At 40.2% G+C, this 26,959-nt stretch overlaps 1 protein-coding gene across 1 annotated transcript; it reads left to right on the plus strand.

Annotated features, from left to right (window-relative positions):
* Positions 1–1,432: 1,432 nt before the first annotated feature.
* Positions 1,433–19,016, plus strand: usp31 (ubiquitin specific peptidase 31). The gene is made up of 17 exons (XM_078950960.1): positions 1,433–1,542; positions 1,949–2,549; positions 2,702–2,836; positions 6,454–6,548; positions 6,633–6,725; positions 7,259–7,394; positions 7,634–7,781; positions 7,867–8,047; positions 8,166–8,277; positions 8,371–8,465; positions 9,257–9,334; positions 10,197–10,326; positions 10,589–10,708; positions 10,932–11,157; positions 11,248–11,406; positions 11,519–11,671; positions 13,618–19,016. The coding sequence occupies exons 2-17, from the start codon at positions 2,016–2,018 to the stop codon at positions 15,084–15,086; spliced, it is 3,864 nt and encodes a 1,287-aa protein (XP_078807086.1). The 5' UTR covers positions 1,433–1,542; positions 1,949–2,015; the 3' UTR covers positions 15,087–19,016.
* The last annotated feature ends 7,943 nt before the right edge of the window (positions 19,017–26,959 follow it).

A 26,959-nucleotide genomic window follows, 5' to 3' on the forward strand; every position in this document is an offset into this window, starting at 1 on the left:
GACCCTGTAACTAGTGCCAGAGAAATGAGATTTTCTGTAAATATTGAAACCGCCAGAAAAGCATGTTAAAATGTGTTGCAATTAAGATGAAGTGGAATGCCCAGATGTGCTAAACAAATGCTAATTGCCCTCTTTGAACTGAAAAAGCATTGTATTACAACATTTGGGGTGGGTGGGAGGCCTGTGGATGGTAAATATTGTCTCACAGGTGCAAACATATACTCATCAAGCTCAAGCATTTGGATTATTACACATTTATGTTCTATTAGAGACAGAGACATCCGTCCTCTTTTTCATGACTGTTGTGCCTCCTTCAGGCTGAGGAAAGAACTAAAAGATTAACCATTTAGCTCATCTTCACTCCACTCTAACCTGGTTTTGTATTTATAATTTTATCAATTCTTTATATAGGCCAAATGGAGTAAACCTTATACATTTGTAAAAATTAAAAAAATTAGATTTTATTATTTTTAAGGTAATTTCCACTTTGTAGATTCAATAACGTTTTCTTCTATTCTAAAATAACAGACAGGAAGCAGATATGTCGATTAAACTTTAATGTTTAATCTAATACATTTCAGTGAAAACGAATGAGTTGTTCTGTTTGCTCAATCATTTGTTTTATTTTCTCAGATTATCCAAACACTCTTAGCTGCACAAATCCAAAAAATCAATGAGGAAAAAACTGAAAACACTATAATCATCCAGGAAATTAAGTTCCAAAATAGATAATTCAGCAGCATAAAAATAGTAGTATATAGGTCACTTACACAATACCTGCCACGGTCAAAAAACTCCATTGTACACATCTGTCAGAACACTGTAGGAATTGACCAAAATCATGATAGACGAGAGGGACAGGTGGATGGACAGAATATTTCTAGGATCCAAGATGGGACACGGACAAAGGAATGCAACGGGTGGAAAATATTAGATTTTTTTTATTCAGAAACACCAATTAAAGGTGGAGAATAGCTTCAAAGACAAACCATTCCTTATCGCTGGATAAAATAAAAGTTAAAATAAGTTGTTTAGCACACGAAAAGAGAGTAAAAGATAAACACAAGTAGGATGGAAGATTTAGAAGATCAACAACAAGCAACAAGCCTTACATCCACAAAAGCTGATTATTGCAAAATAGATGTCAAGGAACCACGCCCAGTAAACTGCATCTTTATTCTTCTCATTTGTCTGACAAAATTCAGGCCTACATGTAACCGACACGGAGGCAGTGAGTCAGCAGCTTTAAGCTCATTTAGACACCCTACAGTACAGTATTTGAGATGGTCAGAGAGTAGAATTTTTCAATTGTTTGTAAATCGTTTGTATATATGACCTAAAAAATAATGTGTTTAAAATGTATTTACATTTTAGTTTGAAAGGAAAAATAATATTGTGAAACTGTTTTTTGCATTCCAGTCCAGTAGGTGGCAGTAAAGTGGCTGCAAACGGAGATGCATTTTTGTTCACTCCGAAAAGAAGACGACGTAAATCTTGCCTCTCTTTAACAAGAGTGTGCCTCTAAATCTGCTAAAATGTGAGGTAAAATACATCAAATGCGCTGTTCATCTTGAGCGTCGTTTTGTGCCTACCATGGTGGTAAATCTGTTTTTATTAAGTCGCATCATTTCGACGGATAGAGGCTGTCACCGCTGGCCATGGTTGTTTTGGAGCTAGCGCTAGAATTGTGGAAATAAGCTAACGCTGCTGTTTTCCCCCAAAACAGCTAAACTGCTGTTGGTTTTGCTTCTGCGGCGCAGGAAGCCGCAAAAACGAGGGAATTTCAAAACATCAGATTATTGGACGTTTATCTGAAACGTCATAATGTTATAGTTTTGGATATGTTTGGAATTTTGTAAAGGAAGGGTTAGGGCAGGAAAAATGCTGGTGTCTAAGGTTAGCTAACATGCTGCTCCCCCAGAGAATCTGATACCAGGTTGTTGTGTAGGATTGGAGATGGAGCAGCAGACAGTCCAACCACTTTCCTCCAGTAAGGACATCTCTGACTGAGTGAAATGGAAATCATGTCTTGCAAAGCCGCCACGAAGGACAAGAAGTCGGGCTTTGGCAAGAAGCTGTTCAGGCGAGGCTCGGTTCGCTCCGTGGGCAGTTTTATGAGCAAAGTGCTGCGGACGCTGACCGCTTTATCCCACTTTGGTTCCGAAGTCCCGCCCGAAGACGACAAGGATGATGGAGGATTCTCCGCGTTTAAGTCTGGAAACAATGATGTCGGAGTGGGTGACGGCGACCTCGGGGGGTTGCTGTTCGGGGACAGGATTCCCGGAGTGTCGGGGCTGAAGAACCACGGCAACACCTGCTTCATGAACGCCATCCTACAGTGCCTCAGCAACACCGAACTCTTCGCTGAGTACCTGGTTCTGGAGCAGTACCGAGGAGAGGATCTGGATGAGAACAGACCAAAGACTAACGGCGTGCATCTGCAGAGGAAGGGTCCTCTGGGGAAGGGGGAAGTGACCGAGCAGCTGTCAGGACTGGTGCGGGCTCTGTGGACGTTTGAGTACACCCCCCAGCATAGCAGAGACTTTAAGGTAACTCAAAGCTTCATTTACCAAACCATCATTCATGGCTTTAAACTTTGCAAACAAAAATTGGAGCATTTTGTTGAAATGAGGTGATCTACATTCACACAAATTCTAGATGTGACTCACTAATAGGTGCTCATCGCTCTTGTTTGTTGCAGAATGCTGTGTCCAAAAATGCAACTCAGTTTAAAGGAAACGCTCAACACGACGCCCAGGAGTTTCTGCTGTGGCTGCTGGACAGAGTACACGAAGATCTGAACTCTGTGAACCCCATCAGTAGGCCTGCTATGAAGGTAAGTCGGAAGGTCGCTAAACGACGTATACTTTAGTGCTTTTCACCATCATTAAATCTTTTGATCTATTGTTCCTGGTGGTCTTCTAATTATGATTATGCCTTTTTTAGACAAAATCTCTGTACACATAGTTCTGCAGAGTAGTTTATAAGAAATTTGCCTCAGAGTTGTGGGCAGGACTGTTGGTGTAGAATTAGCCTGCCCTCACTTCCCATCATCCATTTGTTTACACTCTCCTATTAGCTTACAGCCCCTAACACCTCCAACCTAACATTACTAGTGCAACAAAAATGGGGAGCAATATCCAGCCATGCAATTTTGAGCTGCTCGGATGAGGAAAACAAAGACGTATACCTTGATCTAGTCGTTTACAACTAGATGCATCAGAATGGAGTGGAATGAGGAGCCTGTGGCTTGCTGTTGTCGGTTTTACGTCACACCTACAAGCTTTTTTCCACTGCATTTTTTTCTCTGCTCCCGGTTTACAACAATTTGATTAAAGAACTACCGTAAATTCCGGACTACAAAGCGCACCCGATTATTAGCCGCACCCACCCATTTTCACGTGTTTAACTAATTTTATACATACACAAGCCGCGTCGGGGTACAAGCCGCAGGAATTAGGCAACATTGTCATCCTGACGGATCACTTCCTGACTCAGAGTGTAAGTGTGATTTATTTGCACACAGTGGGTGGAGTCATTTTTGCCTCAGGCTCATGTCTTTGAGTCTATCTGCAACTGCCAAACAGTATGCACCTCTATTCTGTTCACAAGTTCCTCAGTTATGGTTTTTATTTTTATTATTTTTTTTTAACTTATTGACAATCTAGGTATCACACATAAAATTACAAACAGTAACCATATAATCAACATTACATCCCTCAGTTATGATGAGGAAATTTACATCCGCGATCCCCCATTTCCCATGAGTCTTAGGGGCTAAAGGCGGGGCCAACGCCCGGCTCGCCATTCTGTTGTACGTGTTTAAGAATGAGCAGCAGTGCATGGAGGGGTGAACGGGTAAAGCTCTCCTTCCGCTTGTGTCGCGGCAGCGTTATGGGAGTAACAGGGCTGTTTAAAAAACACGCTAGTAAAATAAAGCAGCGACGACTGAAAAGCGCGCGCCTCAGCACGATACGCGCGCCTCCTCGCGGCGCGTGGGTCAGAAGTTTCCTTCCACAACAAACACTTGCTCCGCGGACGCCTCGAGTAAGCCCTGGCTGCAGCCTGCAGAATGGCTCGACGCCTCCGCGCTCCCGCGCGCTCCTTGTCTCCCCTTCCTATCTACTCCGACAGCTCTGGCCAGCGCGGCTACAGGGAGGAGCGCTTCGTCCCCATTGCGCCGGTGGACGGAGCAAATCGTGTCTGTGCAGAGCAATCGGACTTAATACTGTACGTTTTGTGTATGAGGGGCGGATGCGTTGTTACGTGTGGGAGCCTTCAGACTGCCATCGGCCCCGCAGCTCACACGACACGCAGTCTCCAGCTCACACGGAGGCTGTGAGCGTTTCAATGCAAATCTCTGCTCAGTCCTTAGAAACCGTTAACACGACCACGTCAATTTGTGTTTCCAGTCGTGTCCCGACAAAATAAAGGCTGATATTATTGCCACATATTTACGTGCAGCCAGCCGAGTCACTATGACTCAGAGGTAAATGCACTCCTGAGCATGCGCTGTTCTCTCCGTCACGCAGCTGACCGGCTTTTCCAAACCCGTTGGTGATTTTTTCACGCTGCTTTTAACGATTGCTTTTAACTTGAAAGCTTCATCATATTGTAGCGGCGATCACGTGCACGTTGGGTCTAATGGCACCAAAGGATTCTGGGATGCGGCTGGACATGCGTGTTTCGTTTTGTTGAACCATGACTGAAGTGTCTAAGACCTGAAGTCAGGTCCATGCTGTTTGGCTGCTTAGAGGTGTGTTGAAAAACAAATGATTTGTGTTTGATGTTAGAGAATACAAACCATTCACTGTGTCCAAAAATACGTACACGGCGGCCGCCAATAAAATCCAATAATTAGCCGCGTCACTGAATAAGCCGCAGGACTGTAAGCGCAGGAAAAAAGTAGCGGCTTGTAGTCCGGAAATTACGGTACTCAGAAATGTGAGTTTAAGCTTCGTTTTCTTTACAAACATCCTCAATGGTGAGAAAAATGCCTCAAGAACATGTTAAAAACACAATTTTTATCAGAGCTCATGTACATTTCCATGCTGATGGTGGCAGAACTGCCTTGCAAGGTGTTAACTAGACCCCCAGGAGCTGTGTGGGGGTCAGTTCATTGCCCAAGGACATTTTACTGGGTTTTGGACCATGGAAGTTCATTTATGGCACATGAAGTGTGTTCCAGAACTAATGTCTCTTTCAGTCTCTCACATAAAACAATCATGCCTCAAGTTTAGTTCATGAAAAGACTTTTTAAGTTTTTAACTGGAAATTGCATGTCACCTTTCTTATGTTAAACAAGCTGTGTCTCTGACATGGGTAAACTATGTCGCAGACATACTTGAACCATACTTCTTTCATAATAGAAATGTGGCTTTTCATAAGACCACGTTCTAAAAAAATAATACTTGAGTAGCAATATCATTGCATACATCTATAGATTTTCTGTAAGGCATTACATAAATTCCTCAAGGCATTTGTTGTTGTTTTTTTGCCAAAAATGTGGCTTGAAAGCTTTAAAAAATATATATTTATCATTTTAAAAATATAGTAGCCTCCGTGGATCACTTTTCCCATTGAATGTACTAGTTAAGACAAAGCTGTTTTTTAGAACCAAACAAAAAAGATTTTTTATGAAAAACAAAAAAAACAACAAACCTTTGAAAATGAGTTATGGCGTTCCACAGGGTTCTGTGCTGCCTGGTACCAACCTTTGTTTTTTTGTTGAATATCTGAAACCATATCAGAAATCTTGAATGATATGCTGCTTTTACTCATCTGTGTTATTTTATTTTTTTGTCCGTGAGTCTTGAAAGCCACTAAAGCTCTGGGCTTATTTTGAATCACCTTTAACTGTTTTCAGTGTTTGTTTGTTTTTAGCAAACCAGAAGTCTGTTCCTTTTATTTTAAATGGAAATTTATTAATGAAGAGTAATGTGAATTATAATATATATTTTTATTTTCAAATATGTTTTTCTTTTAATTTTCACAATGAAAAGGATTGTAAAATCGACTTTTTAAGCTATTGTGCTTTTCTCTGAAATGTTTCTGCAAATGTTGTAAAATGTTTGATTCTTTCAGACCACCTCAACAACCTGATGACTGACTGCCAGAAATGGGCAAAATACTCAATTCAGTTCATGGAATCTCTTCACCTTATCTTGAAAAGCTTTCTTCTTGCCTATTAATAGTTTTTTTTTAAAGCAGAGTCTTAAATCTGACTGATAAAGAAAAGGGAGATCATTTTTTACACCTCAGAGTTTCTAAATTGATTTTGCTTTATTCAGATAAATATTTTTGTGTCCAAGTGCACTAATGTGGCTACTTGATTTGGGAAACCGAATGCTAACTAGCTGTGTAACACTTTAATTTTAATAATAAAATCAGTGTCTGTTCTTTATGTTGTACTAATGAATACAAAAAAGAAAAAAAGCTGCTTCTGTTCCCCAGCCCCCCATTGAAGAAGATGACCAAAGCATGGAGGGGCCGTCTCCTCCCCTGTCCGCCGGCTCTTTTGTCCAAGAACTGTTTCAGGCACAGTACAGGTTGGTTTTGGTGTCCCCAAAGTGTAAAAGTACATGCAATTCTATCTTTCAGTATCCTTCAGATGGTCCATATTTTCTCCACAGGTCGTCTCTCACCTGCCCTCATTGCCAAAAGCAGAGCAACACGTTTGATCCCTTCTTGTGTATCTCCTTGCCGATCCCGCTGCCGCACACTCGGTGAGTTTCTCCTGAGTTTTTGTCTATGTCCAAATTCCCATCCTAAGCCCTAAGTACAAACAATCTATATAGCGCAGCACTATATAGTGACCTGAATTTTAAAAGCTATTCAGACACCATGCTCACTGATTTATTTATTTCATTTTTTTTTTTTTCAAACGGTGGATATGACGTCATCGATTTCACAAAGTTAAAATCCAATCAATGAGCGTTTTGTGACGATTATTTATGGGTCCACGGTCTTCTGAAGTCAAAAAATGTGGACGGTTTATTAAAAAATTACACTAACATACATTTTTTGGCAAATATTGTTCCGACGCAATGCATTGTGGTTTATATTCACCGATCTAGTAAACATCGATTCATACTGGTTTTTCACAGAGACCTCTAGGGCACTTGATTTTGGAATTGTAGATTCAGACAGCACTACAAAATAGCGAACACACTATATAGTGCACTATATAGTGCAGCCATTATTTACTTGGGTAAAAAGATACTTTGCAGGTATTAATACTATCTTCCTGTCCTTCCAGGCCACTCTACGTGACGGTGGTGTACCAGGGAAAGTACTCCCACTGCATGCGGATCGGAGTTGCTGTTCCTCTGAAAAGTACAGTCTATCGCCTCAGAGATGCCGTGTCACGTGAGACCAAGATCCCCATGGACCAGGTGCTATTCCTGTCTCTTATCAGGCTCTGACACAGTGAGACTACATTGCTGGCTCAAAGTGACAGCAGAAAAGAAAAGTAAAAACAATTCAGCCTGGAGATAGAATACTAGACCTCATCTAAATACGTTTTTCCTGTGAAATGATATTAGCTTTTGAACCACTGAAAATGACAACATAGGCAGATTTTCATTGTTGTTTTTCTAATGGAATCCTTTTTCCCCCTGTTTTTTACTCAAAGTTTGTTCTGACTGAAATGTACTACGACGGCTTTCATCGTTCGTTTTGCGACGACGACGACGATCTGGACATCATCCAAGAAAGCGATTCCATCTTTGCCTTTGAGACACCGGAGACCTTCAGACTGGAAAACATTCGCACAAAACGAGGTGAGTCCCACTTAAGGCCATACTCTGCCTTTAGACACTTTTCATAACTTTTAGGCAATCATAGATTTGTGCCTTTCTGTCCCAGGAAGCCTTCTGGCAAACCTGAATCACAACAACTTGAAGTACGGCGGAGAAATCAGCAGGACTCCATCATTCATGCAGGGCGCCATGACGCCTGTGAGCGGATCGCCCAACAAAAACCTGGGCCCTGAGAGAATCATCCTTTTGGTGTGCAACAGAGCATGCACTGGGCACCAAGCAAAGAGGTACTCACTTTCTAACAGTTGCCATCATTTCATATTTCTGTTGGGAAATAAATTGGTTAAGCAGGTTGTGCACTTCTGAAAACAGCTAATAGAAAGTGTGCATTGATGGTTTTTTGAGGTTCGGCCTCCCCTTTGTGCTTTATATGGAGCGCACCGTGACGTGGGACGCTCTACAGAAAGAGATCCTGGAGAAGATGCGTCATCTTTTGAGACCCGGAGTTTATATTCAGGTAGAAACTTTGTTCCAGACACTGTTCCGGATCAGCGAGCCTCATTAGTGGCATTTTTTTGATTTGGATGCTTACATTTTGAATATGTACTAGGTTGGGCCTTTCAGTCTGCGGGTGGTTGGTGTTGTTGGCATCACCTACCTTCTTCCCCAGAATGAACGACCTCTGTGTCATCCAACTGTGGAAAGGTCAGTCCTGATGTTCAATGCTGGAGCTGAGATCATTTATGAGTTTGGTTTCCTCTCAGTTTAAATACTGGCAGTAGTTTGAAAGTATCTGAAGTTCATATTTGTGTTTATTTTAGAGACTTCAGAAAGAAAAAACGGGTTGTTGTAATTCCTAAAACTAATAAAATGCAAGTTAAAATATCTGATCATAATTAATTCATTTAATTGAAAAATGTAGACTTTTGTGATTTCAACGTGGAAAAAATAGTGAAATAAATGACATTGGAGAAATTATAACTTATTAGTTTAAAGGAATTTTGAGCCCATGAAGGTAAACTTTTTATGTTTAGTTTTCACATCTATTTTAGCGAGTAGCAAATCTATCTATTTATTTATTTGTTTGTTTATTTTGTGGTTCACATTTGACCATGAATCTGCCATGTGAAGGTGAGGTCAGCTCTTTGTTTCCAATGGAGCTCCTTAATTTTAGTCAAACCAGTGGAGCTGAAAACACATCAGGGTGTTCTTTAATCTGGTTTTGGTTTACACGCTTCATTACTCGAGGACCTGATTCAACAGGGTTTTAATTGTTTGTCAAAACTCCAGTTTAACTCGTTCTTTTACTACACCCACTGCTACCCATAAACCCTCACTGTTCTATTCCTCTTATACTTTTGGACATCTTTGCTGTACGACAACATCTTACAATAAAGATGTAACAAAATAGAAAATTCTTTTTTCGGTTAAGAGGTGAGAAAATGATGCCAGAAGAAGCTCCTCGCTTTATATTTTCCATATTGTGTTTTATGCAGAGCGTACAAGTCCTGTGGGCAAGGGGGGCCTCCACATGTGAAGATTGTGGTGGAATGGGACAAAGAGACCAAGGACTAGTGAGTAAAAAAGGAAACGATGGTTGGTCCAAGTTGAATAATCTGAAAGAAACAAAATGTTTGTGGAACAAAACCACAAACATGTGAAGACAATGGTTTTTACTCACTTTAATTTTGCAGTTTGGTCACAGTTTAGTCAAAAAGAAAACCCGTCACATTCTAATAATCAATTGTCTGAAAACATTCATTATAATAGTCTATTCCTGAATCAGTCTGTCTTGTTGGCAGGTGCTTTAAATAAAAAAAGCAAACAGATTTTTTTGGTACTTTGTAGGCCTGCACAATATACCAAAATTTATCGTTATCGCAAGATCAAGCTGTGCAATATGCATATCGCAAAACACAGCAAAAATTGCAATAAATGGTTACCTTAAATGTGCTACAACAATCTTATGGCAGCTTAAATTATTTAACGAATCAAATAAATCCCTTTATGCATTTGACCAATCGGATAGACTCTTTAGCGTTGTTGACCAATCAGATGAGCCCTTTTATGTTAGATGTTCCATCCTATGTCAACGAGGGTCATTTGGAGTACAATTCTTAAACTGTTGCAATAAAATGGGAATGATGTTTTTGGTTGTTTTGCCATTTGTTTATATACCGCAAATTATATCGTTATCGCAATATTAATCCCTCATATCGCAAGTTTTCTTCATATCGTGCAGCCCTAGTACTTTGTTTGTTCAGGCGCTGAGCTTACACTGCTGTGCTGCCTGTCACTACACATATAATCACCAGTCGCATTTCTGTCTAAGGTTAAACGCCGATGTCATCTCTTGCAGTTGCAGTAAAATACTCACCTCTGATGAAAAGAACCTTCCCCAACCGGTTTTTTGTTGTTGTTGTTGCTTTCCCGCAGTCTTTTTGGGCACACAGAGGAGGAGTATGTCCCAGATGCTGAAAGCGTGTATTTGCACAGAGAACAGCACCATCAACCACAGGCCTGCACTTTGGCCCAGTGTTTTCAGCTGTACACCAAGGAAGAACAGGTGATTTTCTAAATCCGTCATTTGTGGTTTAATTTATGGATTTAAGCTGGAGTTTTTGTCAGTTGAACTCCGGGATCTGGACTCTGTTTATAAAAGAAATGTGCCATGTTTCTTTTCTTTTGGAGTCCGCTTCCACTTTATTGAAGCGTTTATGATAAATGTGGTTTAACTTTGGCAATACTCTTTAATCTGTGTACAGCTCGGATCCTCACCAGTGTGTGTTTCACAGTTGTTCTTTGGTGTGTGTGTGTGTTTCTTGCAGCTGGCCCCAGATGATGCCTGGCGTTGTCCACACTGCAAGCAGCTGCAGCAGGGCCGCATCAAGCTCAGCTTATGGACGCTGCCGGATGTGCTCATCCTGCATCTGAAGCGCTTCCGGCAGGTACTTCAGCTCAAATCCACGGAAACATTTTCCTTGTTTCAAGTCAGGATGGGATGGGGAGCCTTGGATCAAAGACATTCTTTTGTTTTTTGGTTTCGTTTGACATTTGTTCAGCTTTTGCCGATCCAAGATAAAAAATATATGAATAATAAAACGCATTTTTTTTTCTCTGCTGACAAACAAACACATAGTAGATCATGGTCGTCTTCTGTCTCTGCTACAGGAGGGGGATCGGAGGGTAAAGATGCAGAACATGATCCGATTCCCGCTGATGGAGATGGACATGGCGCCACATGTGGTCAAAAGAAGCCAGAGCAGCTGGAGTTTGCCCTCCCACTGGTCTCCATGGAGACGGTCTTATGGCCTGGGAAGAAACCCAGATGACTACCTATACGACCTGTATGCTGTGTGCAACCATCATGGCAACATGCACGGAGGCCACTACACCGGTGAGCATGGCAGCCCTTTGATGGTCTGTGTGTGTTTTTATGGTTTGTTCATTTTAATTCCTTTTTTTTTATTGCTGTTTGTGTCCCCAGCTTACTGTAAAAATTCCATTGATGGGCAGTGGTACTGCTTCGATGACAGCGAAGTTTCTCCAATCGCTGACGAGGAAGTGTGTCAGCAGAGCGCTTACATACTGTTTTATCAGAGGAGAAGTGCCATTCCCTCCTGGTCTGCCAACAGTTCTGTCGCTGGTCAGTTAGTGATGACAAGCCATTTCGGGTGGACATGTTGTGTTTTGGCTTTAGAGCTGTAGATTGTTAAAAACTGGGCTTTTGTCTCGATCCACCTATTGCGTCCACTCAGGTTCGACGAGCTCATCCCTGTGTGATCACTGGATCAACAGGCTGCCCGGCAGCAGGCCTGCTAGTTTGGCCTCTGGAGCTTCATCTAGACGCACTTCTCTGGCTTCACTGGCGGAGTCGGGCGAGTTTCCAGGAGAACGGATCGAGGACGATGGTGAGTCGAAGCTCTGTTCTCCAACGGGAACCAAAAGTTTGTCTTTCAAACGTTTTAGAATACTTAAAGGTTTCCAGTTTATCGTTGAAAGGCATTAAGTGTTATTCCATGTTGGACTCTGAAATGAAAAGATCGTAAAAAGAGAGGAATTTACAGTCCAAAGTTTCCCTAAAGTCTCTCATTCTTTAAGTAAGCCACTTTTTTACAGATATAACATTACATAATCCAAAAATGTCCATCTACAAAAAGATGTAATGCTCTTTAGAGAGTTCTTTTCAAGTTTCCTGCTGAAATTCCCTGAAATGTTTCATGCATGTTTGCTTTGCTCTCAGTCTTCTGACCACGTCATCCAAAACCAGCTTACAGGAGTTCAGGGCTAGAGACTGTGCTGACCACTCCCTGTTTTCATATATATCATCCTGTTCTTTTGTTCTTTGCTAAGTTTTGGGATAGAACCCAGACCATACCAGAAGGAACTTCACGGCCCTGCACGTGGGTGGATGTAATATCTGTGTTTGTTCGCAGCAGAACATCCCCATACCATCACACTTTCTCCTCCATGTTTGACAGTTGATTTCTTTCACCGTGTAGCTATCCTCTCTCTCTTCAGACTGCACACAAAGATGCTGGGCAATGAAGCAACAGTTTTAAATTTAGAATCATCTGTCCACAACACCTTCTCCCAGTCTTCTGTAGCCCAAATACCTCTCATCTTAGCTCTGACTATTGCTGCAACCGGTTCTGTCAGCCCTGCAGCTCACAATCTTCTGACTTACTACAACCACTGAGAAGCTGATCTTGAAACTCTTCCTGTCACAGTGCCCCCTAGAGCCCCTTTTTGATGGTTAAAGATTCAGCTCCTGACTTTCTTTGCAGTTTTTCCCACAGTTTATCAGTCTTCTGTTACTGCATTCATCCTCCATTGGTAGTTCCCTTTTTGTTTCCATTTTTGAATCACACCACTTTTGACCGTGCGAGGTTGTTCCGCTGACTAAGCGAGTCCAGGGTTTCCTCTCTGTATTGCAGTCCATCCTTCATGATCTCACAGTTTCACAGATTTGTTTGAGTGCAGTTTTGCCTTTTTACATGCCATTGTATTCTGCATCCTGATTGGCCGTTGTCAATCAATCTCCTCTGTACCGAGTCTGCTAAACAGAATGCATTTGCTAAATTTGCAGAAATCTTCAGCTGTGAGCAGATCTTTGTTTTTGTTCTATAAAAATTGACCTTTTTTTCTATCGAGGTTTAAACCATGGGAATTTAAACAAGATATAAAAAGGCGAAAATGTTTTAACCTGTTTGAGAAAAGTGTATAAAGTGTGTAATTAGCATTAAAACATCTATTATCCCGCTTGTCGTGGGTTATTTTTAGAAGGCAACTCCTGCGATAAACGAGGGAACACCAATCAAAAGTTGGAACCCAAAACTTTAAAGGCTTAATCAGCTTAAAGTATTCATGTTCCCTGGGAAGAGCTTTTTGTGTAAAACTAAAATATACTGTTTCTTGAATTTTCTGGGATGTTCTAAAACGTTTGACCAGTAAAGTGTATTAAACTTGTATTTTAGCAGACGTAAATGTATTTGTCTCTCCTAAATAATTAAAAACCATCCGAAGGATGATTTAATATAATTTAACTTTTTCTTGGAAACTGTAAACGTATCTTCTAACGCTGATCATTACACTGACATGGAAAATGTTTTTCAATTTGTGGTTAGTGATGCATAAACGCATAAATACATCCCAGTAATGTAATGCTAATGCAAAAACTGATAACGGACTTAGTAATGTAAGATAATGAGATTCAGAATGCATTTATGCCTTTATGCTCATTTTTAAAAGCTCAAAGTTATGAGGAAAATCACACTTTATGATGCACATCAACTGATTCATAAGATTTCTCATTTCTAAATACAACTTTCTTGTTGAATCCTGGTCTCATCTTCAGGAGGATTCTCCGTCCGGCCTTTCGTGAGGAGCATTCAGCGGCAGAGCCTGTCTTCCAGGTCGTCTGTTGCTAGCCCGTTAGCCTTCAGCGACGGCGGGATGAAGCCTTCGTGGTCCCTGTCGGCCAAGCTGCAAATGAGATCCAACTCTCCGTCACGCTTCTCCCTGGACTCTCGGTGCTCTCCCCCCCTGGAGAGGATAGGGGAGGCGTGCGACGACAAGGTTACCACATCCTGCTTTGGCAGCTACAGCAAACACGAACGTTATTTTGGCAGCAGGACCCCCCTATCCACGATGGAGAGCAGCTTCAGCGGCCAAGACGGCAACAAAAGGTTCTTGGATATGATGTACTGCCGGGCTCCAACTCCAGTGGACAAGAAGAGCACGAAAAACGAGGCGACCGAAAACAACAACGAGATTACAGCTGTTGACCAAAACATACTATCCACTCAAGCTGCTCCCCCCAAAGAGCAGAAACGGAAGAGCAGCATCGGAGGATTCACTCTAAAGGCCGAAAGCTCTGGCTCCACAAAGGTTTCCAACAAGGTGGAGCAAGAAAAAACTTCCAGGAAGCGGCTGTGTGCCACTAGTAAGAGCTCTGCATCCGAGACGTCTTCCAGTACTCCTGTCAAGGGCAAGAAGGGGAGCAGCACAAAAGAGAAGAAGAACCCGTCAACCCCCAGTGGAACCCCCTCAAAGGCAAAAGACTGCACCCCGTCTGCAGAATCAACGCCACCATCTAAGCCATGTGTCCGCTCCACACCTCAGTCTTCCGCTTCTCCGTCACCAACGGCGAAAAAGAACCAGAGCGTCGCCGAGAAAAACTCTTCAAGCAGTCGGAAGCGTCTGGTGGAAAGGAGTTTCAGCAGAGATTCAATGCACACCAGCCCGCTGGTAGACGCCGGCCGCTGTGCGACCCGATCTTCTCTTTCTAGGAGCGGAGACGTTGGGCGGATGGAGAGGAGATCCGTGCGGAGTTCCAGCAGCAGCTCCTCTGTCACCAGCCTGCGCTCGCCCAGCGTTTCCACCAGAGACCTGCAGCGCAGCAGCAAGTCTGAAGAAAAAGGCTTGTCCTTCTTCAAGAGCGCTCTTCGGCAAAGAGAAAGCCGCCGGTCGGCTGATTTAGGAAAAAGCGCCCTGCTGACCAAAAAGAGCTCAGACAAAAGCCTCAAGCAGAATGGACAAGCCAAGGAGACGGGAGGGGAGGAGCAAACGGCCCGAGAGGCGGGTCCTGCACAGACACGTGCGGACACTCAAGGAGGAGACGTCAAGACGGAGACTAAGGAGTCTTCCAAGCCCCCAAGCTCTCTCAGTCGTACTCTTCTCAATGTAGGAAAATCCAAGTCTTCCCTGTGTGATGTTAGCAAGTCTCCATCCAGCGGGAAGAAGCCTCTGGAGAGGAAGGCGTCCTCCCGAAAGCTGTCCTCCGGCATGCAGTCTCCTGCACGAACCACACAGAGGCCTCAATGATTCGTCTGTGGTAACTAATACTCGGCAAACAACATGCAGCTACTTTTTTGTGCCTAAGTTTCACGGAACACCTGGTGTGTTCACGACTCATGTCATGGTTTTGTACACTGGCTTTGAAGTTTCAGACTTTAATCAGCATCTTTTAAGTGATTTCTGCCAGTTTCGATAGTTTACATGGTTTTCCGCTTACTGTAAAGCCAGGTAGGTTTTTTTTTTTTTACGGTTCTTTTTTTTTTTAACACATTTTGAATGAAAAGTTTGACAGACAGGAATGCATCTCATTCAGCTTAAACTGCATCCTGAGAGCAAACGAAACCTATGAGGAAATGTTTCAATAGTCCATATCAATAACAGCTTTCCAATTTATGGAAAGATGGGGAGCAGAACCGTCACATTATTTTTAGCCTCTTGGATGTTAAAGCCCAAAACGTTCATTCCCAGTTTTCCAATAATCATGGAGACGTTTTTCTGTCACCTTCAACAGTCCTAAATGTTGGGCAAAATAAGATTTACACATTGTTTTTCCATTTAAAGCTTTAGGAAAGACCCACTTAGAGGTAATTTAACACTAAAGATCTCAAATATTTATTTTGCTTATTTAAAAAAAAAGCTCAATTCAAGGCCCTGGACCAAAGCTACATTTTTAAGCCTTTTTTTGTTTTTGAGTATTTTCTATAGAGAAATTATTTTATGAATTTGGGACCCCCCCCCAAACCATAAATTAAGTGATTTATTTTGGAAAGAAACCCTTAAAAACTCAAAATGTATAGATCTGTCTGTACAGATTCTTAAATGTAAGGCTGTCGTTTGTAGCCTGTTTCTTGTTTTGTTTGGAAGCACTTGAGTGACGGCGGCCTCTTCTGCTGTGAACAGGTGTTTGTGGTTCACACCTCCTACAGGTCAAAGGAGTCTTTCTTCTGTCGTGGTTTGAAAACATATCTTAAGGTAGTGGCGTGAAACATTCATCTCAAAAGTTTCAGGGGTCATTTTATTTCATCTCTGGTGCTTAAACTGGCCTCACAAGTTCAAGAGATCAAGTAGAAAAACTGTTGTACCTCATAGGAGGAGGAGGAGGAGCTCCACCGTGACCCCCGCCATCCGTGTGACCGTGTGACACCCAAGCATTGGAGTTAAAATGATGCCATGGTTGCCGGCCTTTCACCCCCATTTTTCTTTGCAAGGCTTCCACATTAGATCTGGTCCGTCTGTTCTACTAGAGTCTAAATGCAAATGTCTTAGGATGCAATAGGTTTACAGTTCTTCTCAGATGGTTTGTGAATATCCACCAAATGAAGCATTATCCGTAAAATGTCTTCTACAGGGTTTAGAATGTAGTTTTTCTTGACATTAACTAATCTGATGGTGTTGATATTTTTGAATGCAGTTTTAATGACTAAAAACCTTCCAGTTTGAATGTTTTAACACACAGTGCTCATATTTATCCAGATTTTTTCTTTTCTTTTCTTTTTTTAGGATCTCAGTAAAGAAACACAAAAAATTGGAGGTAAAAGTGACGGATTTGCAATTCCATGATCATAGCAATTTAAGCACCTTTCAGTGCTGCATAAAACCAACACGAAGTGCGGTACTTTTTAGTTTTTTTCTGAACAGGACTGCTTTTCAAATCTCTACACTTGTCACTTTACTAGCAACCAGTTATTTCATAGGAAAAATATTGGGTTTTTTTCCCCCCTAAATTTGGTGATTCTCCTGTAGCGTTGGTTTACCGTGACTCAAGAACACTTTTGTAGCGCTTTGGATCAGAGCAGAACCGCCTGTCTTTCAGTCTAACTGGCCTTCACCTGATGTCTGTAACGGGCTTTATGCTGGAGCTGGTTCTAGTCAGAACACAGAACCCTCCTTCAACCGTTGGATTATTGCAAGAAGAGAAAATTGCATAACGCTCAAACTGTAGTGCATTAAGAAGACTGCTTTTGATACTTAATGTAGTAGGAATAGAAAAAACTATTTTATATATATATATCTGTATATATATGATGGAAGGAGGAGGCAAGGCTCTTTGACAATCTATGTTGTACTGTACACACTTTAATCTGAAATTCTGTACATACGGCCCCAAGTTTTAGAACTTTTTATCGTTTTCTTTTAGCCTAAAAACAATAAAAGCCTCACTTTAATTCCAAGACTTTTAAAGGAAAGCGTCATAAAGCTTTGAAGAAGTTCTTAAATGTCTTGTCGTCTAGGAAAAGTATCATGAAAACATTTAATATAAATAACTTCTGATCACAGGGGAAAAAAACGAGAATTCTTTATTTTCTTTAGTTTGTCTTAATAAAAAGGATTCACTTTTGAGTGAAGATCCACCAGCGTGTTTTTGCACTTCAGAGGGTCGTGGTGATGTAAAACTTCCTTTTCTCCCCGGCTGCAAACCGTAGCTATTTGTTTTTATAGATTTGTCGTCGATGTACAAATATGAGAATGATTTAGGAATGCAGTAATGCATGGAAATGCTAATGCATGTTTTTATTTTTTATCAACTATGCAACAATCTGCAGCTGTGTAAAGTAGCGAGCAGTGCATGGCCCGTATATCCCATCGCTCAATTTGCACACCATTCTAATACTCAAAAGCTGTAAAGCGCATTATTCCACGTGGACGTAAAAGCATTCAAATATAAAAATGTGTGTGTAAGAATATATCTAATGGTATAATAACTATTATTTTTATACCATACCATCTCACTATTTTGCTGTTGTTTTTTTTCTGCGGCTGTGTGTTCTATGGGTGCTCCCGCCTCAGCGGTGGGTTTTATTGTGGTGGTAGTTTCTTACTTCCTGTTGTACACCAGCAGAAACACTCTGATCATCTGTGCTCATCAGAGCCGTCACCTGCATTATTGCGAAACGCCTTCCATTGGTTTTCCTGCAGTGACAGGGCCGTTGAACCTGCATCCGACCGCGCAGTCGGTCTCCAACATTTCAACTGAACACATGTATGTAGCTAAATGCAATAAAGATAGAAAAAGTATAGTTTTTTACTACAATCCTTACAATAAAACAAAAAGATGATACTGTGCAGTATTCATTGCATATCAGACATTCAGTGTAATTTATTTGTATTATTTATAATCCTAAAGGCTGCGTATCGGCAAACATTTGAAGCGTACACATCAATTGGAAACATTGCTGAAGAGCTTACAGGCTTCGCTGCAGCATCCAGTTAAGATTGTACAACTCTGTATTGAGTAAATGTACGTTTTAATATTTTTATGGGTTTGCAAATTATTGAAAATTTTGTTTCTCAAGGTGAAACAGGAGAAATGGAAATGTTTTGATGAGGGGTTTGGCTAAAATCTGGCAGGAAACCCTTCAACTAAATGAATATACTGTGGCGCTTCAAAATAAAAGCCTCTGCCTTTACTGGCTTTAACACTAGTGATACTTTGAACGACGTTTAGGGACTTGTATTTCAAACATAAAAAAACTACAAAATGGAGAAAATTCATTTCACGAGCCTTAAGCAAAACAAACTGTAGTCAATAGTTTGTGTTGGGGTTAGAAACTGTGTACGGAATGAATGTCATAACTTTCACTTTATTTTTTAAGCTGTAAAGAAATTGTGTTGTGCTAAAGGTACAGCAGTTTTTTCTTTTCGTTTTTTTTTTACTTTTTATGTCTTTCTTCAACTATTTGGTAAAGAAAAAAGAGCTGATTGCAAATACTGAAAATGTTTGTGGTTTTTAATGCATTGCAACCACAATATATCAGAATGGCTTTTATTTTTTTATGAGATTTTCTTTAGTTTTTTTTTTCCTCACTCACAGCAAATTCTTATAGGTTCATGAAGTGTGTTAATTTATTGTTTTTTTAAATATTACATGCACTTTTATTTTCATTTCTATAAATGGACAATTGTACATATCCTTTGCTGTCTATCCATTCAAATACAAAATAAAAGCCCTGATTACAATCCTGTCCATCCAAGGCTGATTTTTTTGTGTGTGTTGTGCTTGTTTTTCCAGTAGAGGGCGCTTTCCTTAAAGAAATTCAAAGTGTATTTCTGTGAAAAGAGGTTTTGGTTATTTTAAAAAATAAATCTATTAGCAAAAACATTGTGATACAACTAGGTTTATCGTTAGGTTTCAGTTTTCCAGAAGCATGTAAAGCTTTCAGCCACAAAACTGCTTCTTCTCACGTCTGGGCAGCTATGAATTTGATGGTTCTGTGTTTTAATGTTGAGATAAATTTCTCTTTTTCATTCTGTTCAGAGTCGGTTGTGTTTGCTCACCCAGGTGAACAAGCAAACAAATCCTCTGCTCATTGTCTTCCTGCAGCAGAGGCCGTTATCTGAGATCTCAACGCTGTGCAAGACATGAGAGATCCTGCATTTCTGGAAGACCTATTATTTCAGGCTTTTCATGGCCACACAAAACAGAGGTGTGAGGATGTGCAGATGCAAGTCAGTCTGAGCTGAGCTATTATTAGGGGATTATTAGAAGCCAATACACTAGAAATATGGTGAACATTTGCATGAATTTTTAATGAAGACGTTTATATGTTTGTGGATTAACAAAAAAAAAAAAGGAAGGATACATTTTTTTCCTAAAATTAAGTTAATAAACTGGTAAGTTGTGTTTGCAATTCAAATAAGAGGAGAGTGGAGAGCAGTATTCTGAGGGAAGTTAAATCCCTTTTTAAAAAGCTTCATGCAAATAATTATGTTGCAATGAAAGACTGAATCAGAATGTGTTGACTGAAATGTTCTGTTTTTGTGTTCTAAAAAATTCTTTTCAGATTTTGATAAGTTATTTTGAAAAAATACTATTAAAAAAATCAAGTTCTTGTGTAGGGATGTAACGATTAATCGACAAATCGATGTTTAGTCATTCAATAAGTCAATTAAATTGATATCTGAAGAGACCATTTGGATTCAGTCACTCTAGGTTTATTACACTAATAAGTGCATGTATCATAGTGAACACAAATAGTGATGGCAGCAAAAAATGATCAAGTCATCATTTCAGTCCAGTTTTTGGAAACATTTTGAATTATGCAAAGACATGTGACCATGTAGTGTGGAACAGTAAAGTGTTCTAATAATGTATTATTTAGATGTGAAAAAACAACAGTGGGCTGAACTTTATGAAACCAAAATGTAATGGATTTGACATTCATTCTTGTTTACTTGTTTTTACACATTTAATTTACACTTGATTATCTTACAAGGAATCTGGAAAACTCTACCTGCACTGTTCAGTATTCAGGTATTTAAAATGTTGAATATCTTATTTTACCTAAAAACTTAAAAATATATATAAAAAAAATCCTCTTAGTTATGCTACTCTGTGTCAACTTTCAATCTTTAAAACCAACGATTTACACTTTTTTAACGAAACATAGTTTTGCCAACAAATAACACCTCACAACTGGATTTTCAATGCGTTTTACTGGAAACCTTCTTGTGCATCATCTTAAGCTTCCAGGTGAGCAGCAGGTGCCACTTGGTTCTCATTGTCGAACCAGCCTCCTCTGGTGATGTGAGCAGAGCCCCGTGGAGCTCCTTTGGAAATCTTCCCGCGGTTTTATCTTCTTTGTCCCTTCTTTTGACTCAGCCCTCGAGAGTGCAGAGAAATCAATAGTAATTGATTTTACATGGCAGGAAAAGGAGGTTAGAATTCAGGGGAAGGAGTGAAGCAAGACAGAGACGGAGAGGTTCCAGCAGAGAGGTGAGAGACCCTCAGCGGTATATGTATGTGCCGGCACGGATAAAGGTCGTCAACATGAACCTGTCTGTAACAACAGATTATGGAGTGTCTGAGCCTCACAGTTACTCAGGTCCTCCACAGAAATTAAATGGTGACACCTTCAAGCTAGGGGAACGGGGAAGAAAAAAACAAAGTAACAAATAATTTCTTTTTTTTTTTTTTATCCTTTTGAATATGGAGACAGAATGGAGATGCCTGCTGTTTTGCCTCAGCACATTTATTTTAACTTTCAAAAGTCTAAAAACATCTGGAAGGATTTCAATGACGCTCCCGACTTCTGACAGCAAACAGAGAAAACCCTATGGAGAGAGGAGAACTCCTGCAGTGAAAACAACACAACAGTCAAATGCTCTCTGTGAAACAGTTGCTGCGTGTTCATCTTCTTCATAGGTTTTGCTAATAATCTGCATGTTGAATTTGTATGTTGAAGCCACTAATTGGCATTGTGGTAGCAATTCTTTGGACACAAATTAATACTTTTTTGGCAGAACTTCATATTTTGTGGGCGCAAATTGACATTTTGCGTGCACAAATTTCTGCTCACAGATTAGGAACGTTTTACAGTATGAAACTTCTAAGTTTTCCAAAATGGATTATTCTGATTTTCGATCGAATGACAGACTGACATCAGCATCAAAAATGCTAATTCTGTTTTTTTTTAACTCAAATTTATAGATGGAACTAAAACAATAAATATAATCCAACACTACTGAATGACTTCCAAACATAAGTGCAGTGGGGCGAAACATTTTTTTTTAGACACAACTGCCCCCTTTAAGAAGATGCGTGTGGTCTGTAAAGTTCATCATAGATACACTTCAAATATGTAGAGGGTTAGCTCAAATATTAGCTTGGGTCTTAAGAGGTCAGTTAGACTGCAATTACTCCAGCGTGATCAAGACCCAAAGAGCTGTCGAAGGACACCAGTTTACAGACCGAATAAGAGTGGCTTTGTAGAAATCCTTCCAAGGCTCTAGAGTGGTCCGTCTCTGGGTCTCAACCCAAAAGAAAATCTGTGGAGGGGAGTTGAAAGTCTGGGTTGCCCGGCAACAGCCCCCAAACATCCCAGCTCTAGAGAAGATCTGCATTGGGGCAAAATAGCAGCTATACAGTGTTTTTACAGGAAGCATTTGATGTTTGTCATTACTAACCAGGGTTGCTTTACGAAGTATTGAGGTGAAATCATTTAATTTCTGCACCATTATTCAACTATATATTTAAAAATCACACTGTGTAATACGTGTTTTCCTGGGTTCTTATACATTCTGTCTCTCACAGTTGAAGAGTTTCCATAGTTACCATAACAGATAATACTCATTTTTAAGTGGGACAACTAGCACACTGGTTTACTGTTTTTGTGTCTTCAATTAAGTTTTGTCTTACTTTGCGAAGGAAGTTGTATCTTTTAAGGATTTCACAAAAAGCTTCAGTAGACAAACGTAAAGTTCATGAATTAGGAAAATCAAATTTCACTTTTATATAGAAAAGCTCTTTAAATTAGAATTGAAGCTCAATCTGGAATAAAAGCTGCTCTATACAGTGACATTCACATTGTAGAGTTTTTGTTTTTCTCTTTTCCTGTCAACCTTCACAAAGCGATGCTCAAAGCTGAACAAGAAAGCATCAAACTTTCTCTACAGAAGGGCCTGACTGTTTGATTTCTGCTGCAGGATTTTTGTGGGGTCCTGTGGGGGGGTCAGTGAGCCTGACAGCTTGGAGATTGATGGTTCAGATTTTTCCCAGACGGAACTTCGTTGGACAGCATGGGCAGTGATCCGAGGCTCTGAGGAGGCGGCGGCCGCACATGCCTGTGCACATGTGTGTGCACATGCGTGTGGTCTTTGTGCTCAAGGCCCCGTCTCCGCCTCGTCATCAGCACTGCTTTATGGTACTTAGTACCTGGCGGCTCCTTTCTAAGCACCATCTTGGGAGCCATCCGTGGCTCAAGACGGGTGCGGCTTCAAGAGAAACGGTAGCTACTACCCCCCCACCACCACCACCTTTTCCCGTTTTATTTATTGAGTTTTTTCTCTGCAATCATTTCTTCTTCTTCCTTGTCAGCCATTTTCAGACAAAACAAACACCTCAAGATAAATAAAGCGTCACTCCTCCAGATTTTGATCTTGGCCATCAAAACGGTGAAGTGATTTTAATATAGATGCATGCACACATGCACACGGAGCCCGCTCTTTCTCATTTGTCATCTGCAGCATTATGAGCATTGTAAAAGGAATTCTTGGAACAAAAGATGTCACAACAGCAGCGAGTTCTTAAGAAGCACACAGCCGTCTCATCTGTTCTTACAGCTGAATAATTAGACAGGTGTAATGACCCTTCAAGCAGCTCTCATTATATGTGCAGACATGTTCAGTGTGTTCATAATTACTTAATAAAAGTTTTGTAAAAGAAAAATGATGAAAAACATCATTTTTGATTTTTCTTAAAAAAAAAAAAAATAACCAGACAATATAGTAAACTACAAAGCCCTGGACTTTGACATAAAAAATGTGTGCCCAGAAATTCACAAATTAGTATTTTGTGCAAACAATTTATATGTCAAGGCCACTAATTGGCATTGTGGTAGTATTTTTTTTACACAAATTAGTATTTTTTGGGCAGAAATTCGTATTTTTGCAAATTCTGCTCACAGATTAATATTTTTGGAACTCAAATTAGTATTATTACTTTATAGTCCTACAATTACTTTGTGGTCCAAAAATAATAATTTGTTCTAAAGAATTCTAATTTGAGTTCACAAAATACTTATTTGTGTGCACAATATCACATTTTATGCATAATTTGTGAGCACAAAATTAAAATGTGTGCCCACAAATACCAGTTTGTGCACACAAAATATTAATTGGTGCACAAAACACAGATTTGTGTATAATAAAATTAAATAAAAGTAGTTTTTGTTGTGACAAAAACTAATTTGTGCATAAAAAATATTAAGTTTGGCCATAAGTTATTATTCTAAATAAATTTATTTTTGAATGTCATGTCCAGGGCTCCATAGTAAACAAGTTGGTGCATTAAAACTTAAAAAATATATATATTTAGTTATAGTAATTTTCTGCTTCATCATGAAAGCTATAAATGACAAAAAAGAAAAACAAGAGAAAGACAACATAAAATATGATTCCATTCAGCGTTTGTGTTGCCACAGCAACCACTTATGGGTGCTCATGTTTGAGGAGTTTCTTCAAACAAGGTAGTTAACTGGGATAAACACACAACATGCAGTTTTCATTCAAAAAGTGAAGTCCCACTTTTTTTTTTTTAATTTGTTGTCTCATTTGACATCATGGGGGACAAACCAAAGAAAAAGTCCGACTTTAAGCTCTATCTTTGACAACATGCTTCTTTTTCAAGTGTTACTATTGGAGTTTTGGAACTGAGTGAGCTTTGATCCTTTGGCTGGTCATCTACTCAAACTCCTGCTAATTACATCCCAACTGTACTTGCAGGCAAAGAAACTGTTCTTATGTTGTGCAGAAAACTAAGATTACTGCTGCCTCTGCCCTGAAAACAAACTGGTGAGATGCCTTCATATTAACCTGAAATTCCAGGAGCAGGTCTTTCTATGTACACCTTTAAAAGCTTCCCCTTTAGCTGCCACCTGCTGCACTGCTGCAGGCGGGATTAGTCCTCCCAGCTCGGTTAGATTCCAGCTCACAGCACGCACTGTAAGTCTCAGTACTTAATGTTTTCCAACTTTAAAGAATAGAGGCACTCAGTCACTCTGTGCCAAGACATTGTATTAGGTCAGGGATATTCAGCTCCCTCTTTCTGCAGCAGAGTGATGCTCACATCCATCAGCACCAATGTTACAAAAAATCGTAATAGCCATCTAAGAACTGCCATTAAGGTCCTTTTCTTATCGTGATGTCACACATACATTAAATTATTATCTTAAGAAGATCATTTTAAAAGATAAATAGTATCCACATGGCTCTTTTTTCACGTTTCCACTTGTTTTTCTCTGAGATTGCCAACCAGTGAGTTTGACAACTTGAAGATCACATCAAAGGAATCTGTTTTTCTTGTCTAAATTGAAGCTTAATATCCATTTCCACCCTAAAAACCATTTCTATGGTATAGGATAAAAATGTGACCATTCGTGGTGTGCATAGAACAAAAGACTCGAGCAAAGCATATTTTAAGGAGGCCCAGTGCTCATGAATCCTGTTTATCATGATGCATGGTTTCATGAGCACAGCCGCTAATACCAATCCAGCGCCAGATGCCCCAATAAGCTGTTTCACCATCATTTATTTATGAATGAATATTCTCCAACTGCACTAATATGTCCCTGGGTGTTGGGAAATGCTGTAATGTATTTGTTAAGCTCGGCCTGGGATTCTTTATTGCCTGTCACATCTGTAAAGGTAGCACTTTGTCATGTGTTTTTATTTCTTTTCCTCCCCACAATGCGGAGGATCGGCGTGAGCTGACAGCAGCTGATAGCTGAGCACAAAGGTCTAAAGAAGTATTTTTCATAGTGTATGTGGCGGCTGCATTATCCAAACTGAAATGAAATGGTCAGGACGTTTGCAACCTTAGAAATTTATCACACGTCTCTGTCTGGAAAATGTTTGTTTGAAAATATCAAGAAAATTGAGCTTTCTAATGTTTTTGGCTCCAAAACAAGAATAAATGAGAATGTTGAAAATGTTCATCCTCTTATATTTCCATATAAAAACCAGAACCATGTGGAGTAGAGATGAAATGCTTCTTTGCTTTTCTGTTTTGGGCTTTTTGAAAGGGAGCAGTGTTGCTACAACAGAGAACGTTGTGCAAACGGCTCAAAACTAGATTAAAGGAAGAATTAAAATGAACAAAGAATTAGAGTGTTTCTCACATGTGGAGGTTTTTGACTCCTGAATCAAATCAATTTAAATCAAACTTTTTATCTGTTTATAAAAACAGATGACAGAGTGCTTTACACTAAAACAAAACAAATAAAATACATGATATAAAGTTGGTTGTTGGAAACGCTAATATTTGTGACCTCCCTTTCTGTAAAGAGCTGCATGGCCAGCCAAAAGCAGCATCACAGGCGGGGACCAGCCTCACCACGTCGAAGTGGCGATGTAGGTCCCATGTAGAGCTGCAACGTTTGAACAGCAGCTGACCCAGAGGGAGAGGATCCAACTGACCCCTGAAGCTATGGACACATTGGGCATGTGACACATGCCCAATTATGAGCTAATTGTGCGTTCCTAATAGCCCATGGTGTTCACACTGGACATGCAGGGAGGGGTTTCTTCTTCTTTTGTTTTTCTACTGTTTACTAGCGCATGTCTGCCATCTGCAGTTGGAAGATACTTGGGGTGAATCGTCGAAGCAGTGCAAATCTCTTCTTCTTGCTCCAGACTTTTTTTTTTTTTTTGACATCTCTACAGAATTAAAAATTTGGTGTCAAATTATTTCGGCTGAGCACCAGCCTCAATTATTATTTCTTCTCCTTGATCGATTGTCAAACTGTTGGCACCTCCGTGACTTAAAAGGGACGCCATTCGTCACTATCAAGTTCGAGTCTCTGATTGGCCAAAGCTCAACTGCTTTCAATTACACATATTCAATGGCTGCGCATTTTGTACGTAGAGCCCGAAAAACGGTCGTAGAAACTTGCATAGCTATGCGTAAACGGAAGAGTTTTAAAGGTGGAAGCCCGAAACGAGCATTTACTCGCATTTTTATAGACTTTTGATTGGAAGTGGCTGCTTGAACAGGGATTTGCAGAGGGTGGTGTGAACGCAGATTGACAGGCAAACATTTGGAGGTAGTCGAAAGAAAACACGGCTTTTAAAAGCACACATTTTTACCATAACTCCCCTTTTTGGCATTACTGGAATTAGCCAAATATGCTAGTTTCAAAGAAGTTGAATGAAGAAAAAGAGGGAAAATCCAATCTATCTGCTAATTAACAGAGAGAAAAGAGCCGATCACATTTGCCATGCAGTGTCCTTTTCATAGGAATAACAATGAACCTTGCAGAATGAATTATAGATTGCCCACACTGAAGGATAACTCTCAGGCTTTAGTACACAGTAAATTTCAGCGACTGTTTAAAGCTCTTTTGGGCTCTTGACTCCTCATAAACTGACTAATGAATTAGTCAGTGCTGTAATGAGTTAAACAAGCA

Source organism: Oryzias latipes, chromosome 8 (assembly GCF_053564925.1).
Source record: "Oryzias latipes strain Hd-rR chromosome 8, Olatipes_Hd-rR_3.1".
Classification (NCBI taxonomy): domain Eukaryota; kingdom Metazoa; phylum Chordata; class Actinopteri; order Beloniformes; family Adrianichthyidae; genus Oryzias; species Oryzias latipes.